Source organism: Ahaetulla prasina, chromosome 3 (assembly GCF_028640845.1).
Source record: "Ahaetulla prasina isolate Xishuangbanna chromosome 3, ASM2864084v1, whole genome shotgun sequence".
NCBI classification, from domain to species: Eukaryota; Metazoa; Chordata; class Lepidosauria; order Squamata; family Colubridae; genus Ahaetulla; species Ahaetulla prasina.
The window spans coordinates 158,243,601-158,261,861 of NC_080541.1; the positions used below are offsets into that span (position 1 = coordinate 158,243,601).

General features: G+C 41.9%; 1 protein-coding gene across 3 annotated transcripts in view; it reads right to left on the reverse strand.

Annotated features, from left to right (window-relative positions):
- TNNI3K (TNNI3 interacting kinase) overlaps nucleotides 1-18,261 on the reverse strand; it is a 242,231-nt gene that overhangs the window by 204,841 nt on the left and 19,129 nt on the right. For all 3 annotated transcript variants that reach the window (XM_058176427.1, XM_058176428.1, XM_058176429.1), the window contains exons 4-5: nucleotides 17,970-18,067; nucleotides 17,410-17,520 (exon numbers count right to left, since the gene is read on the reverse strand). In XM_058176427.1, coding sequence (XP_058032410.1) covers nucleotides 17,410-17,520; nucleotides 17,970-18,067 — 209 coding nt within the window. The remainder of the gene's footprint in view (nucleotides 1-17,409; nucleotides 17,521-17,969; nucleotides 18,068-18,261) is intronic.

Below are 18,261 nucleotides of genomic sequence, written 5' to 3' on the forward strand. Positions count from 1 at the left end.
AGGGATGGTTAGGCATGCTGGTACTCTTAGGAATGTGTTGAGGTCAATAGTAGACAGTCTTAGGTTAAAGTTTTGGGGATTTTGGGATGAGACCACGGAGTCTGGTAGTGCATTCCAGGCATTAACAACTCTGTTACTGAAGTCATATTTCCTGCAATCGAGATTGGAGCGGTTTACTTTAAGTTTGAATCTATTGTGTGCTTGTGTATTGTTGTGGTTAAAGCTGAAATCATCATCATCATCATCATCATCATCATCATCTTGGATTCAAGATGTGTATGGATGTACACCATTGTGAAAAGCTACCCCTGTCCTAGAAGAAGGAAATATTTTTAGGAAATATTAAAAAGGCAGAATATTATATTTCCCTAAAGGGAGAAATATGCTCTTGGAGACAGAAAGCAGTCCTCACCTTTCTTAATAGCCCACGGCAGATGTCAGCAATTAAGAGATAAAGAGATAGATAGCTCAATTCATAAGCAAATACCCTTGCCCAAGATTCAACACAGGAAAAAACCATTAAGCCATAATAGGAATTGCCCAACACCCTTTCAGAACACAAACTTCTTCATTACATCATCTCAGAGTCCAAACTTCAACCAAACTTAGCTCAGACAACCTATAGAGACAGCTACATGGCCCCATGGGAGTCTGACAACAGAATACAGGTCCTTGCACAGGAACAGGAACAGGAAGCTGAAACACAGAGACCAGAGAGGGTATAAAGGCCACCCACTCTCAACTCCATGTAGTCACTTACTCAGAACCCACCTGGTTCTGCTTCATCATTAAACCATCTTTCCAATCAGCCTCCATGTTTCCAGTGTCTTTCACCTGGCTTGGAACTGAACCAGATGGATATTTCTTCCAACACCATCAATCGTCATAGTCATATGATTCAATATAAATAGGAGACCTGGATATTGATCTACACTATTTCTTCACGTTCTACCACTAGGGCTTTACATTCTTTTTATTAGATGCCCATCAATCAATAAATTAGTGGCCTGCTTCATTATTTCTAGAACCACAGAAACCTCATTCATCACTTCCTTCTCTTTTCCCCAGTTTTTATTCTGTCAGCAAAATTCTACAGAATGCAATAAAAATAAAATATACTGATTAAAACAAGCACATACCTATTTAAAAAATTAAATACTTAGCCTGTTAGCTCTACCAACATTTCCTGATATTTCTTTTTTTTTTTCCTAGAGCACTGGAGTCCTTTTCTCCAGCTTTTCAATTACTTTGTATGCAGCCAAAGCTCAAATTAGAAATAGGGGGGAAAAATCACTTGGCTCAGTTAATTCTTATAACAGTCTGACAGATGTAGATTCTTTATATAAGGTTCATAATGCTTATTGTTCTTCTTGTAATTCCAGTTGGCAGCTCATTATTTACCACATGATGTTGCTGCTGAAAGAGAGCAGTTCACTCTGTTTTCAGAATTAGACATAGTTGGTCAAGTGTTTCTATATTGTTAGGCAAAATCCAGCCTACATTAAGTGGCAATTGCTATACTAGAATATATCCTGAAATAGAACTAAATGCTTGGAGGTAAATTGGAAAACAATTGCTGTTCTTGCATAGAATGCATTCATAGTAGAATGAATATGAGCTTTCTTGAGTGGCAAGATACTCACCCTTATCCTCACATGTTCTTTGAAACACAAATCACACTAATTTCATTTAAAATTGTAGCAGAACCTTGGAAGAAAGTTTTACAAAGCTAAACTATTTTTTAAAAATGTTAAAAGTTCTAGTTCTTTCTTGTTTGGGACTAAAGAAGAAATTCTTAACCCAAATAATGTGTCTCCATAGTAGTAGGTTTGCAGGAATAGGTTGTTTGGTGGCCAATTTTTCTGCATAAGAGCGGTTGGGTGTATTTGAAGCTGAAAGAAGTCATCAAATTTTCCCACAATGTCCTTGAATGAAACTACTTCAAGTATATGTTGGGAAATTAAAAACAATGAAGGTTTTCTGCATCTAGATCATCCATATAACACCAGTTTTGGATCACCTGCATCAGAGCTTTTTAACAGCACTCGTACAGGTATCTGTCTATGGAGATTCTTAGTCATCCAGGTCATGATTGTCCCAGAGGTGCTTTTTCAAGAGGCAACTGGACTTTCTGAAGGATGGCAGAGAATAAGAAGGCCTTGAGGAACGTTGTCCATGGGGTCATGATGGGTCGGATACGACTTCGCCACCAACAAAAACAATATCAGGTATGACCAATTTAACTACTGCCTTGCTTAATAACAGAAATTCTGGCCCCAGTAGTGAACATAAGTCAAGGACTACCTATATTAAGGAATTATAAACCAGCTACAGGTACCGGAACAGACTTGTAAGTGGATCACAAGCTTCCTAACAAACAGGAAGCAGCAGGTGAAGCTAAGCAAGATCACATCAAATACCTGTACAATTAGCACAGGGGCCCTCCAAGGCTGTGTGCTCTCCCCACTTCTCTCTGTATACCAATGACTGCATCTCCAACGATCCATCTGTCAAGCTACTGAAGTTCGCAGATGACACAACAGTGATTGGTCTCATTCGAGACAATGACGAATCTGCATATAGACGAGAGGTCGAACGACTAGCCTTGTGGTGCAACCAAAACAATCTGGAACTGAACACGCTCAAAACCGTAGAAATGGTGGTAGACTTTAGGAGAAACCCTTCCATACTTCCACCTCTCACAATACTAGACAACACAGTATCAACAGTAGAAACCTTTAAATTTCTAGGTTCTATCATATCGCAAGATCTAAAATGGGCAGTTAACATCAAAAACATCATCAAAAAAGGACATGTAAGCTCAAACTGCCCAAGGAGCAGCTGATTCAGTTCTACAGAAGAATTATTGAGTCTGTCATTTGCACCTCTATAACTGTCTGGTTCGGTTCTGCAACCCAACAAGAAAGACACACACTTCAGAGGATAATTAGAACTGCAGAAAAAATAATTACTACCAACCTGCCTTCCATTGAGGACCTGTATATTGCACGAATCAAGAAGAGGGCTGTAATGTATCTTTAAAAGTTTTGGCGGGAAAATAGCACGTTGCTGATTGGTTGAAGCCCCCGGTTAAACTGTATATAAGGAGAGGTTTTTCCCAGCACTGGCTGCTGGGTTCACCATATAGTAAAGAGCTGTTGTCACTATCCTGGTCTCCTGCCTCGTTATTGCCCGAATCTAACACTGGCGACGAAGGTGGGATTTCGAGGCTAAGAGCGCCAGGAAAACAGCTGAACTCACCAGGAAGACGCGAACCCAGCAAAACAAGGGCGGAAAGCAGCGATGTCCGGCTACACACCGCCAGCGCCATTCGACCCAGCCAAAGAGAAATGGGGGTCATACATGGCTCGCTTCGAATGTTTCCTCGAAGCAAACGAACTGCAAGGGGTTTCCGACAACCGGAAACGAGCCTATTTTCTGAGCCACTGCGGTCCAGAAGTCTTCGACACCGCAGAATCCCTGGCTGAGCCAACGCCGGTACAGTCGGTACCGTGGCAAACTCTACAAACTCTGCTGAAAGCGCATTTCGCACCGATGCCATCCAAGTATGTGCAACGGTTTGAATTCGGAGAGCGCAGACAGCAAGAAGGCGAGTCCATTAGTGCATATATGGCCACCCCAAGAAAAGCCTCAAAACATTGTGAATATCGAGACTTAGACGAGGCATTACTGGAGCAACTCATCCGAGGGGTCAGGGACATCCGTTTGCGGAGGCGACTGCTGGCTAAAAGCAACCTAACGCTGGCAAACGCCCTGGACGAAGCCAGGGCTCACGAGATGTCCACCCAAGCGGCAGAGACCTTACAGAAGCAGGTCACACCAACGGCTGGTGCGAAATCAACCCCGGTCCACAGTGAAGAGGTCCAGGCCGAATCGGAGGGGGAGGACGAGGAAGGAGTCTTCCACACCGGGAGGCCGGAGAAAGACGACCGGGGCGACTGCGCGAGTTGCGGAGGGCAACACCAACGACAACAATGCAGATTTAAAGATGCAACATGTCGGCGATGCGAAAGGAAGGGGCACCTAGCACAGGTCTGTCGAGCTCCCCAACCTTCCCGCCAAAAATTCAAACCAGCCAATCAGAGCGCGGGAACGACGAAGCGGCCCATGAGTGGTCAGTTTAAAAAAGGCGCGAAACTTAACCAAACGATCGTGAGAGTGGGTCACGCATCAACTCGCCTAGAAAAGAAAATCTTCACAAAAGCGAAGATTGAGGGGGTGCCATGCCGACTGGAGGTGGACACCGGCTCATCGATCACGATCATGTCCTGGGACAACCTCGTGAGAGCCTTACCCGCCATCGCAAAGCGCAAGCTGCAACCACAAAGACTAAAAGTACAGGACTACCAGGGGAATCGCATCCCTGTTCGAGGGGTAACGTCCGTCCACGTCGAATATGGACACTACAAGAAAACTCTGCCCATCACCATCGTCGATGGGACCCTGCCGAGCTTGTTGGGACTGGACTGGTTCCGAGCATTGGGCATGGGAGTGACCGGAATCTTCAGAAACGAAGTCGACCTCAAAGACGCACTCACGAAGGAGTTTGGGGACGTTTTCAAAGACTGCCTGGGCAAGTACAAGGGGACCCCTATATCCTTTAACTTAGACCCCCAAGTTGCCCCTATCCGCCTAAAGGCTAGGAGGGTCCCGTTCGCCCTTAAGCCCAGGATTGACCGGGAACTGGACAAGCTAGTTAACCAGGGAATTCTAGTGCCAGTTGATCATGCTAAGTGGGAGACCCCTATAGTCACCCCAGTCAAACCGGACGGATCGGTCCGGATTTGCGCTGACTACAAGGCAACGCTTAACAAAGCGTTGCAAAAGAGTGCTTACCCCGTTCCGGTGGTACAGCACTTACTGCACTCAATGGGGCAAGGGCAAGTTTTTGCCAAGCTAAACCTGGCCCAAGCCTATCAACAGCTGCCCGTAGACAGCAGCACAGCCGAAGCGCAGACAATTGTGACTCACAAAGGGGCTTTTAAGTGTACCCGATTACAGTTTGGGGTTAGTGTGGCTCCAGGGTTATTTCAGAACCTGATGGAGCGGCTATTGCAGGGCTTGCCAGGGGTGGTACCATACTTTGACGATGTACTGGTATCCGCTGAAAACCTAGAGGAATTAGGGGCAAGGCTGCGAAAAGTTTTGGGCATTTTCCGGTCTGCCGGTCTCACGGTTAAACTAAACAAATGCCAGATCGGGGTTGAGTCTGTGGAATTCCTGGGCTACCGGATAGACAGGGAAGGGATTCACCCCACTGAAAGCAAGGTACGGGCCATCAGGAAGGCCCCGGTGCCCAAGAACAAAACGGAGTTGCAGGCATTCTTGGGTCTGGTCAACTTCTATGCAGAGGTCGGCTCCGAGGCGCCTCACTTGTGGGGTGCCGCAGGGGTCGATTCTCTCGCCCCTTTTGTTCAACATCTATATGAAGCCGCTGGGTGAGATCATCAGTGGCTTCGGTGTGAGGTACCAGCTGTACGCTGATGACACCCAGCTGTACTTTTCCACACCGGGCCACCCCAATGAAGCTATTGAAGTGCTGTCCCGGTGTCTGGAAGCCGTACGGGTCTGGATGGGGAGAAACAGGCTCAAGCTCAATCCCTCCAAGACAGAGTGGCTGTGGATGCCGGCATCCCGGTACAGTCAGCTGCAACCGCGGCTGACTGTTGGGGGCGAGTCATTGGCCCCGACGGAGAGGGTGCGTAACTTGGGCGTCCTCCTGGATGAACGGCTGTCCTTTGAAGATCATTTGGCGGCCGTCTCCAGGAGAGCTTTTTACCAGGTTCGCCTGGTACGCCAGTTGCGCCCCTTTCTGGACCGGGATGCCCTATGCACGGTCACTCACGCCCTCGTGACGTCTCGCCTGGATTACTGCAATGCTCTCTACATGGGGCTCCCCTTGAAGGGCATCCGGAGACTGCAGTTAGTCCAGAATGCGGCTGCGCGGGTGATAGAAGGAGCCCCTCGTGGCTCCCGGGTGACACCTATCCTCGCAGACTGCACTGGCTACCTGTGGCCTTCGGGTGCGCTTCAAGGTGTTGGTGACCACCTTTAAAGCGCTCCATGGCATAGGGCCGGGCTATTTACGGGACCGCCTTCTGCTACGAATACCTCTCACCGACCCGTGCGCTCTCACAGAGAGGGACTCCTCAGGGTGCCGTCAGCTAGGCAGTGCCGTCTGGCGGCACCCAGGGGGAGGGCCTTCTCTGTGGGGCTCCGCCTCTGGAACGAGCTCCCCAGGACTTCGCCAACTCTCGGACCTTAGAACCTTCCGTCGTGAGCTTAAAACACACTTATTTAGGTGCGCAGGACTGGACTAGGTTTTTTAGATTTTTAAATTTTTGAAATTTTAAATTTTATATTGATTTTAATTGGTTTTGGTAATCAGGCTGGTTAGAATAAGTTTTTTATTTGTGTTTTAATCTGTATTTATATGTCCTTTTTATATGCCTGTTAACCGCCCTGAGTCCCTCGGGAGATAGGGCGGTATACAAATGTGATCAATAAATAAATAAATAAATAAATAAATAGTATTCTTAAGGAATAAGGCAACAGTAGCCGAGCCGCTGCATAAATTACTAGCAAAGACGGCTGCATGGTCTTGGGGAAAGGCGGAAGCTAGGGCATTCGAAGGGGTAAAAAATCTCCTAACGAGTGATAGCCTCCTTATCCAGTATAATGGCACACTCCCTTTAGTATTAAGCTGCGATGCATCTCCCTACGGGGTGGGGGCTGTGCTCAGCCACAGGTTACCTAATGGCACAGAAGCCCCCATTGCATACTACTCCCGAACCATGTCACCAACTGAAAGGAATTATAGCCAGCTTGATAAGGAAGCCTTGGCTATAGTCGCAGGGGTAAAAAAATTTCATGAGTATGTATTTGGTCGTGATTTTGAAATCATCACGGACCATAGACCTTTGCTAGGTCTGCTGGCAGGCGACCGCCCAACGCCTGTGGCACTTTCGCCAAGACTGACCCGATGGACTATCTTCCTGGCAGCCTATTCTTACAAATTGCTACACCGGCCAGGAAAGGATTTGGGGCACGCAGACGCACTAAGCAGATGCCCGTTACCAGAGACTATTGAAGACCCCACTCCAGGAATACCAGTTCTGCTAATTGACTCTTTGGACTCTGGCCCAGTCACATCCAAAGAGGTGGCTCGGGCTTCGTATAAGGACATTACAATACGAACTGTACTTGGTTGGGTACAAAGAGGGTGGCCCGCTGCGCCGGGCGAACGTTTTAAAGAGTTTGTAAAGAAACGAGGGGAACTTTCGGCTCAAGGGGGGTGCCTGCTATGGGGGGATCGAGTGGTGATCCCAGAGAAATTGAGGAAAAGGGTGTTAGATCTCCTTCACGAAGGTCACCCCGGGATCGTGAGGATGAAGGGTCTAGCAAGAAGCTATGTGTGGTGGCCCTTAATGGACTCGGAAATTGCTGAGAGGGTAGGGAAATGCCAGGCCTGCCAGGAGTCTAGACCGCTACCCCCAACGGCCCCGGTTCGGGAATGGGAGAGACCCCAAGGGCCCTGGTCTAGGATCCACATCGATTTTGCCGGCCCCTTCCACGGCCAAACCTTTCTGGTGGTAGTCGATGCCTACTCCAAATGGCTGGAAATCATTCTCATGAGATCCATGACAGCCGAGGCAGTGATCTCAGTCCTACGGCACCTATTTGTAACCCATGGGTTGCCTGACACGTTAGTATCCGATAACGGCCCGCAATTCACGGCAACCCAGTTTGAGGGGTACTTGGCAGAAGAGGGCATCCGACATGTCCTCTCGGCGCCTTTCCACCCTGCGACGAATGGCCTTGCAGAACGTTCCGTCCGGAGCGCAAAAGAGGCATTGTCCAGACTCAAGCCAGGCGACTGGCAAACAAAAATCGATACCTTCCTGGCCGTCCAACACAGAACCCCCTGTGTCACAACTGGCAGAAGCCCAGCAGAGTTATTAATGGGTCGGAAACTCAGGTGCCCACTAGACCGTTTAAACCCAAACTACACACCAGACGGGTACAAGGGGGGACTCGAAAAAACAAGAGGAATGGCAATAGGCGACCGAGTGTGGGCACACAACTATAGCGAAGGCCCGACCTGGTTAGCAGGAAAAATCCTAGAAATAACAGGTCCCAAGTCATATTTAGTGGAGATAAAGGATGGCCGGGTATGGAAGCGCCACATAGACCAAATAAGAAAACGCATAACCGAACAACCCGAATTAGACGAAACAGGCCCTGACTATACAATGTTTGAATCCGCAGCTGACTCAAACCCGGGGCAAACGCGGGACTTATCTGACTTCCAGGAGGTCCAGCGACGCCAACAGGTTCCGTCAGAAAACAGCAGGGATGACTCTGCAAATAATCCAGGGCCGGATGGCCTAGAGGAGGAGCTGAGAGGAACAGACAGTCCCTCCGGTCAGCTCGACTCACTCCCAGAGAATGAATTGCGCAGGTCCGAAAGAGTCAGGAGACGCCCAGTCTACTTGCGTGATTACGTTGAAAAATAATATGTAAATTTTTATGTAAATAGTGGTAAAGTGTTTTCTGGGAGGGAAGGAGTGTAATGTATCTTTAAAAGTTTTGGCGGGAAAATAGCACGTTGCTGATTGGTTGAAGCCCCTGGTTAAACTGTATATAAGGAGAGGTTTTTCCCAGCACTGGCTGCTGGGTTCACCATATAGTAAAGAGCTGTTGTCACTATCCTGGTCTCCTGCCTCGTTATTGCCCGAATCTAACAAGGGCTGTGAAAATATTTACATCCAGGACATAAACTGTTTCAACTCCTACCCTCAAAACGATGCTATAGAGCACTGCACACCAGAACAACTAGACACAAGAACAGTTTTTTCCCCAAAGGCCATCACTCTGCTAAACAATTAATTCTCTCAACACTGTCAAACTATTTACTAAATCTGCACTACTATTAATTTTCTCATCGTTCCCATCACCAATCTCTTTCCACTTATGACTGTATGACTGTAACTTTGTTGCTGGCATGATTTATATTGATATATTGACCATCATTTGTGTTGTAAATGTTGTACCTTGATGAACGTATCTTTTCTTTTATGTACACTGAGAGCATATGCACCAAGACAAATTCCTTGTGTATTCCTTTACTTTTTGACAAAAGTAAAAAATAACAAAAAAAGCTTCTTCCAACATGTTAAAAACAAGAAAAAAGTCAAGGAAACAATTGGCCCATTGCTGGGAGAAAGTGGCAAGAAGATGACAAGCAACAGGGAGAAAGCAGATCTACTTAACTCATATTTTGCATCTGTCTTTACACAAAAGGAAAAAACAATCCAACCTATCAAAAACAGCACTACAAAAAACAGTTAGAAACACAAGTTAAAGTAGGGAAGAAAATGGTAAGTGAACACCTGTCTACCCTAGACGAGTTCAAATCACCAGGACCGGATGGATTACACCCCAAGGTTCTGAAGGAACTGGCAGACATGATTTCAGAACCACTGAACTATATCTTTCAAAGATCCTGGAGCACAGGGGAGCTGCCAGAGGACTGGAAAAGAGCTGATGTAGTTCCCATCTTCAAAAAAGGAAAAAAAACAGATCCAGGAAACTACAGACCTATCAGCCTGACCTCAATACCAGGGAAGATTCTGGAAAAGATAATCAAGCAACGAATCACCAAACACCTAGAAGCAAACAAAGTAATAACCAAAAGCCAACATGGGTTTGTCAAAAACAGATCATGCCAGACTAATCTTATCGCACTCTTTGACAAAATGACAAAATTAGTAGACCAGAGGAATGCTGTTGATATAATTTACTTGGACTTCAGTAAAGCATTTGATAAAGTAGACCATAACCTACTACTAGATAAAATAGAAAAATGTGGATTAGACAGCACCACCACCAGATGGATTCATAACTGGCTGACCAACCACACTCAACGTGTAGTCCTCAACGGAACTACATCCACATGGAGGGAAGTATGCAGTGGAGTACCCCAAGGCTCTGTTTTAGGCCCAGTACTCTTCAACATCTTCATCAATGACTTGGACAAGGGATAGATGGGGAACTCATCAAATTTGCAGATGACACCAAGCTGGCAGGAATAGCCAACACTCCAGAAGATAGGCTCAAGTTACAGAAAGATCTTGACAGACTTGAACATTGGGTGCTATCTAACAAAATGAAATTCAACAGTGAAAAAAGTAAGGTTCTACATTTAGGCCAAAAAAACAAAATGCACCGGTACCGTATATGTGGTACCTTGCTCAATAGTAGTACCTGTGAGAGGGATCTTGGAGTCCTAGTGGATAACCATTTAGATATGAGCCAGCAGTGTGCAGCAGCTGCTAAAAAAGCCAACACAGTTCTGGGCTGCATAAACAGAGGGATAGAATCAAGATCACGTGAAGTGTTAGTACCACTTTATAATGCCTTGGTAAGGCCACACTTGGAATATTGCATCCAGTTTTGGTCGCCACGATGTAAAAAAGATGTTGAGACTCTAGAAAGAGTGCAGAGAAGAGCAACAAAGATGATTAGGGACTGGAGGCTAAAACATATGAAGAACGGTTGCAGGAACTGGGTATGTCTAGTTTAATAAAAAGAAGGACTAGGGGAGACATGATAGCTGTGTTCCAATATCTCAGGGGTTGTCACAAAGAAGAGGGAGTCGGGCTGTTCTCCAAAGCACCTGAGGGTAGAACAAGAAGCAATGGGTGGAAACTGATCAAAGAAAGAAGCAACTTAGAACTAAGGAGAAATTTCCTGACAGTTAGAACAATTAATAAGTGGAACGACTTGCCTGCAGAAGTTGTGAATGCTCCAACACTGGAAATTTTTAAGAAAATGTTGGATAACCATCTGACTGAGATGGTGTAGGGTTTCCTGCCTGGGCAGGGGGTTGGACTAGATGGCCTCCAAGGTCCCTTCCAACTCTATTCTTATGTTATGTGTGTCCAATCACACTTGGCCAATAAAAAATTCTATTCTATTCTATTCTATTCTATTCTATTCTATTCTATTCTATTCTATTTTATTCTATTATATTCTATAGGACTAAATTACAGTATAGTATCACCTATTGTTTAGACAGGCAACAAAGTTTATATTGTTCTGCTGAAATTTTAATTACATTTAATGACGCTTTCTGATTCCCTTGAATATAAGTTTTATCTTTTTAAAGTGTATGCTGTGATTTGTTTTACTTCACTGATACTTTTTTCCTGAATTTTTATTATGTTTGTTTGTTATTTAATTTATCTAGTAAGTAATAGCAACAAAGTTTTTATGTAATAGTCAACATTCATTTGAACAAATTTTGGATAACTTTGATGGTTGCCTGTTAGGTGGAAGTTGTAGCACCATGAAAGTGACCAAAGAAAACAGTAAAACCAGACATTATCCCAAGGAGATCACCATAATGTTTACACGCTACACTGTTTATGTATTTGTATACATCTTGTGATATTCACTGTAAATTCTCTATATGCCTTTCCAGCAGTAATACTTTAATGCTGTGAAAAGAATTGTGTCATTACTGTATATTATAGTGTTAGAATTATTCTTATAAATAACTCAAGGCTGTGAACAGACCTATTACTCCTTCCTTCTCCTATTTTTTCCACAGTTCTGAGAAGTGGGTTTGCTGAGAAAAAGTGACTGGCTTAAAGTCACCCAACTGATTTTCATGCCTAAGGTAGGACTAGTCTAGATCTTACAGTCTTCCGATTTCTAGCTTGGTATCTTAACCACTAGACCAAACTGGCTTTTTTTCTTCTTCTTCATCAGAGGACAGCTAATTTTTGCTAAGATGCTGATGGTGCCTCTGATTTCACACAACTGCTCTTTCACATTGTCGGCACCTTCATTAGATCACAGGGTATCAAATGTGTTATGCAGTCCTATACACAATGCTTTTTGACATTGTTGTGACCAAACTAAATTGAGTTGGAATCAAGGTGGTGGATGGCAATGTGATACAAATTTCAATTTCAGTTTGATTTTTTTTAACAAAACAGAAGAGTTTCATGCCATACTTCTAGGCCAATAGACAACACATGGCTAAGAACTATTTGCTCACAGTAGCATCTGTAATGAACCACAATGATATCAAAGTGATGACATAGAAATGATATCGTAACCATACAAATGCTGCAATTGTACGTCTGTGTCTGTGCATGTGTATAAAATGATGTTTGATGCAATTATATAAGTTGTGGCATTTGTGTGATGATGTCATCAGACTCATGTCATTATTTGCCTCCTTGCAAACCTCCCGGGACACCCCATTCTATACATATTGTATATTCTGCTACGCTAAAATGCTGTATCCCTCTTTTCATCCTGACTCATCTCATTCATGTAATATGATTGTAAATGGTAGAAAACGGCAATATGCAATGGCCCAGTATTTAATGAACACATATAAACATATTTATCAGCATGCAGATTTGATTTCTCTTTGTAATAAGATGTGAATGTGGAAAGAATAATTAATTCTAGGTTAACTGTAGTTCCATTTGGTTGGGCTTGGTTTTTGTATAAAATACAAGCAGAAATACTAAGCATATTAATTATGCACTGGATGGATTTCATCTCATTATTTCATCCAAACCTGCCAACATGCCAGAGCTGCAGCTGTTACTAAATTTATGATAGCATAAGGTTCTTACACAGTGAATGATTTTATCCCCAGGTAGCACACCACTGAATACATGAGATGAGGAAAATTAAATAATCCCAGAAATTAACTAGAGTTTAATGAACATGCAGTAGGCCAGGATTTAAGATTAAAAGATGGTCACAATGAAATAAAAAGTATTTCAAATTAATGGAATGTTTCAGTAAAACTTTCCTGTTAATAATAAAAGTGCCACTGTGGCTTAGAAAGCACTTTATCTTAACTGTAAAAATATCATATATAAACAGAAATATAAGTTATGCTGTGACATTACATCTTTGCTGATATATGAATACTAAATATGAATGATATTCTCCTAGTCAACCTTGGCTCTAGCTAGCAACTGAATAAATTGCTTCTTGCATTTCTTAATTCAGAAAGAACACATGCCAAATTTTATGTGTTTGCAGCCTTCATAATTGATATAACATACCTGAATACATTATGCTTAGATATTGCATGTGCCTTCTGTTTGTGTATTTCTGAATATATATATAGACAGAAAAAGAGCCATCTTTTACTAAGAAAGACTACTAAGTCTGTAGTCCTAAACTCATTTATCTGGATCTAAGTTCCATTAAACTCAGTGAGGCTTCGTTCTGAGTAAATATGCACAAGATTGTCCTCTGAATGTCAGGCTGACATTCAAATGAAGAAAGGATATATTTCTCAGACAAAGAAAGATTATTTCAGATACTTGGGATACAGCATACACAGTGACCTCATATGTAGGCATGCTGACCTGAATTTGTTTCTCTTTACTATGTAATTAAATGTTGAGAATAAGAAACAATATGTGATATATATCATAATCTAAGAACAAAAATATAACATATGGGCATCTTTATATAGAACCAAGAGTTTTTGGATTTGATGCCCTTAGTATAAATGACTCAGACTAATCATAAAATTGAGTAATTTGATTAGTTAATCTGCATATAACACAGGGGTGAAATCTAGCAGGTTTTGACAGGTTCTGGAGAACCAGTAGTGGAAATTTTGAGTAGTTCGGAGAACCGGTAGTGGAAATTTTGAGTAGTTCAGAGAACTGGCAAATGCTACCTCTGGCTGGCTCAGAGAGGGGTGGGAATGGAGATTTTGCAATATCCTTCCCCCAAGAATGGGGAGGGAATGGAGATTTTGCAGTATCCTTCCCCTGCCATGCCCACCAAGCCATGCCAACCAAGCCACACCACGCCCACCAAGCCACCCCCACAGAACCGGTAGTAAAAATATTTGGATTTTACCACTGATATAACAACATAAAACTGGAGAAGAAATGAAAAATGTAATTTTTTCATTTCTAATCATTATCAAATGATAGAACAGTTTATCACACTGCACATCAATTTAGAATAGAATAGAATAGAATAGAATAGAATAGAATAGAATAGAATAGAATAGAATAGAATAGAATAGAATAGAATTTATTGGCCAAGTGTGATTGGACACACAAGGAATTTGTCTTGGTGCATATGCTCTCAGTGTACATAAAAGAAAAGATACGTTCATCAAGGTACAACATTTACAACACAATTGATGATCAATATATCAATATAAATCATAAGGATTGCCAGCAACAAGTTATAGTCATACAGTCATAAGTGGAAAGAGATTGGTGATGGGAACTATGAAACGATTAATAGTAGTGCAGATTCAGTAAATAGTCTGACAGTGTTGAGGGAATTATTTGTTTAGCAGAGTGATGGCCTTGGGAAAAACTGTTCTTGTGTCTAGTTGTTCTGGTGTGCAGTGCTCTATAGCGTCGTTTTGAGGGTAGGAGTTGAAACAGTTTATGTCCAGGATGCGAGGGATCTGCAAATATTTTCACGGCCCTCTTCTTGATTCGTGCAGTATACAGGTCCTCAATGGAAGGCAGGTTGGTAGCAATTATTTTTTCTGCAGTTCTAATTATCCTCTGAAGTCTGTGTTTTTCTTGTTGGGTTGCAGAACCGAACCAGACAGTTATAGAGGTGCAAATGACAGACTCAATAATTCCTCTGTAGAATTGGATCAGCAGCTCCTTGGGCAGTTTGAGCTTACTGAGTTGGCGCAGAAAGAACATTCTTTGTTGTCCTTTTTTAATGATGTTTTTGATGTTAGCTGTCCATTTGAGATCTTGCGATATGATAGAACCCAGAAATTTGAAGGTTTCTACTGTTGATACTGTGTTGTCAAGTATTGTGAGAGGTGGAAGTATGGAAGGGTTTTTCCTAAAGTCTACCACCATTTCTACGGTTTTGAGTGTGTTCAGTTCCAGATTGTTTTGGTTGCACCACAAGGCTAGATTTAGATCTTGATCTATGCAGTTCAGTTCTATGTAGGTATGAAATAGGTAATACTGCATATCAATAACAATGATTTATAGCAGACTATAAAGTTATCCAATCCCCAAGTTCCTAGAATCATATTTACTGCCAATTAGAAAAGAGCACATTTCTATGAGGTATATATGTTAACTTTTTACTACAAAAAAATTGTTTATGACATATTCAGAAATACAGATAGTCCTCAATGTACAACCACAATTGAGCCCAAATTTTTTGTTGCTACGTGAGAAATTTGTTAAGCGAGTATTGCCCCATTTTACAACTTTTCTTAAATGATTTGTTAAGTGAATCACTGCAGTTCTTAAAGTAGTCACATGGTTGTTAAGTGTATCTGGTTTCCCCATTGACTTTGCTTGTCAGAAGGTTGCAAAAGAGGATCACATGACTCTGGGACACTGCAACCGTCATAAGTGTGAGTCAGTTGTCAAGCATACGAATGTAAATCATGTTTACATTGCAGCTTGGGGATGCTGCAATGGTCATAAGTGTGGAAAATGGTCATAAGTCACTTTTTGCAGTGACACTAAATGTCAGTCACTAAATGAACTGTTATAAATTGAGGAGTATCTATATTAAAAAAGAATATACTGGAACATTTACAAGGCAACGATTAAAGAGACACACAATAAGCGATATGTGCAGCATTATAAAGTTTGGATTGGTATAAAAGTTTGGATTGGTTCACAGAAAAAAGCATTAAGAGGGTCAAATGAATCCTCCAGGAGAACGTAGATTCAAAGCCCATCTGGATTACTCCAGGAAGGAATTCAGGAGAGTTCAGAATTAGATGTAAAATACATTTTCAAATGATAATAACTTTCTAGTTACTACAGCAGCCTTTGATTCACCGTCAGAGGTTATAACTCAGTGTGTAATCATAAGAGAGAGACCACAGCACTTTCACAACACCACTTGTTTACAGCTGTAAACAAAAATACAATATGTGAAGCTGAGCAATAGATTGTTTTGGCAGAAATGTTTATCTTTTCTGACTGATCAGGCTTTAGATCAAGCTGAGAAGGAAGAAAGAGTGTTACAAATCCATTTATATATTACCATCTGTGCTACAAACTGAACTTGTGGAAACATTTTGCTTATGATTTTAGAAGCCTGCAGCAAGCTCTCATCTATCATCTGTCTGTTATCTATTTCACCTGCACTGTACTTGGATCACAGATAAATTAACAATTTCCACAGTATATTTTCTGACTGAAAACTGAAGTTTTACTGATAAATGTAACAGAGTAATAGGATAACTGTGTCGGGAATATATGTTCACCATAGTTTATAGTTTGTTGTGAAGGCAAGTGGTTGTATCAGATGGCAACTTTCTGCAGCCAGGCAGAGCTTCCCGATGCCATTGCTGGCTGGTTTTCGATTTGTTTTGTGGTTGTGATGTCATCTGCTCGTAACTTCTACCCTCTGTTAGAGACCTTCTAGTTAGAGCAGAGATATTGGCAGATGAGGCAAGAATCCAAAAATGGTAGTTGGCAAGCTATGCAGGCCTGACAAAGCCAGAGAAACGAGCTATATGTGCAATCAACTGCATCCATGATATACCCATAAACCATAGTGTGCATAACATCTGAATCGGTCCAATGTGTAATTAATGGCCCATCCACACTGTTATTTCCAGTTTCTACTTCTTCAAAAACAGTTTGAAGTTGACCTGCCGCTTGGCATTCTGAGAACATAACAGAGTGTTCTCTCTAACAGGCCAATCAGTGTGTGCTAAAAAGTGATATTCAGTCAGGGCTTCATATACTGTACTTCAAACATGCCCTGATCAAATGGCCAAGGCTCAAACACCCTTGGCCATTTGATCATGGTAAGACTAAGTCAGAGACAGCTTTTCCCCATCCAAGCCTATACAGCCTCCAGATACTCATAGATATTTTACATAATATGTATCTTGATTTTGCAGCAGAAAATTATATAAAAAGATTTATATATTAGACATTTATAGATAGATATTTATAGATAGCATTTCTGTTTAGAAAACAGCAATTATTTTAGAAATTTATGTTTTAGAAATTTAAAAACATTTCTAAATTCTTTTCTTGACACAAACTCAATAATATTTAGAAGCACAAAACCATCCCTAAATGAAAGGTAAATGTACTTAATCAATAGGAAATCTACTCAAACGCAAAGGTGTACCGGTACTTTTAGAGCAACATCAAAATGGCAGATATTATTGGATAATTGAAGCCTTTTAATATGTGATACATGTTTAAAGGGGACAGGGCTTCTAGCACTCAGTCACACCTATCATTTTGACCATCACTATGAACCATCACTATGACCATGACCATCACTATGGGCAACTCATTTTACATCTAGTTTTTAATTCTAATTATTATTTCAATATATACATGTAAGTAGGCATACCTCATGGTGACCAGCTATTGTAGCAATATGAAGAGCAGTAAGTGCTCCATATCCAACTTGTTGAACATCAGCTCCACTGTGCAGTAAAGCCGTTAAAAGCTCTGCATTGTTCTGAAATTTGGAAAAGTAAACAATTATTGATAAAAATACTATGGGAAGTGGTAGAGCACATGTTTTGTTCGCAGAAAGTTCAAAGAGTCTCAGGTAGATCTGAAAAGGGGACTCTTAAGATAACCTGGAAAATTACAGCTATTGGGTATAATTTGCTGCTTTCCGAACAAGTATATTGATACTAGAATTTTCTACACTGGCTGAAGATGACAAGAGCTGGAGTCACAAACATTTCGGAGAACAGATTGGCAAATAAAAATTATGCTGAGCTAGATAGATCAATAATGTGTTATTGTCTTAAGGTGCCGTATTTATGTTATTACACTAATGAAAATTGCCCTTGATTAAAGTTTGTCATGGAATGATAACTGAAAAATATATCCTCCAGGAAACATGAGAATCAAGCGCTTTTGAAATCAGATACAGTTAATTAATGTAATCCTGTTTACCTTGTAAGCTGCTAAATGCAGAGCTGTAAATCCATTTCTTGTCAGCCTAGAGGGACGCAGTCCTTTTAGCATAAGGGTCCGAATATGTGTTTTATGTCCTGTGAAATAAACATTGGTCACAGAAGTAACTTAAATATATCAGATACAAGCAGATAAAAGTGCCTATCCTTCAGATTAGTAATATATTTAAATTTAGAAGTCCAATGAAATTACTTGAATAGTTCCCTTATTATTTGATATTGGAAAATAAGCAATATCAGTTAAATAATACTTGGGATGAATTCCATTGTGC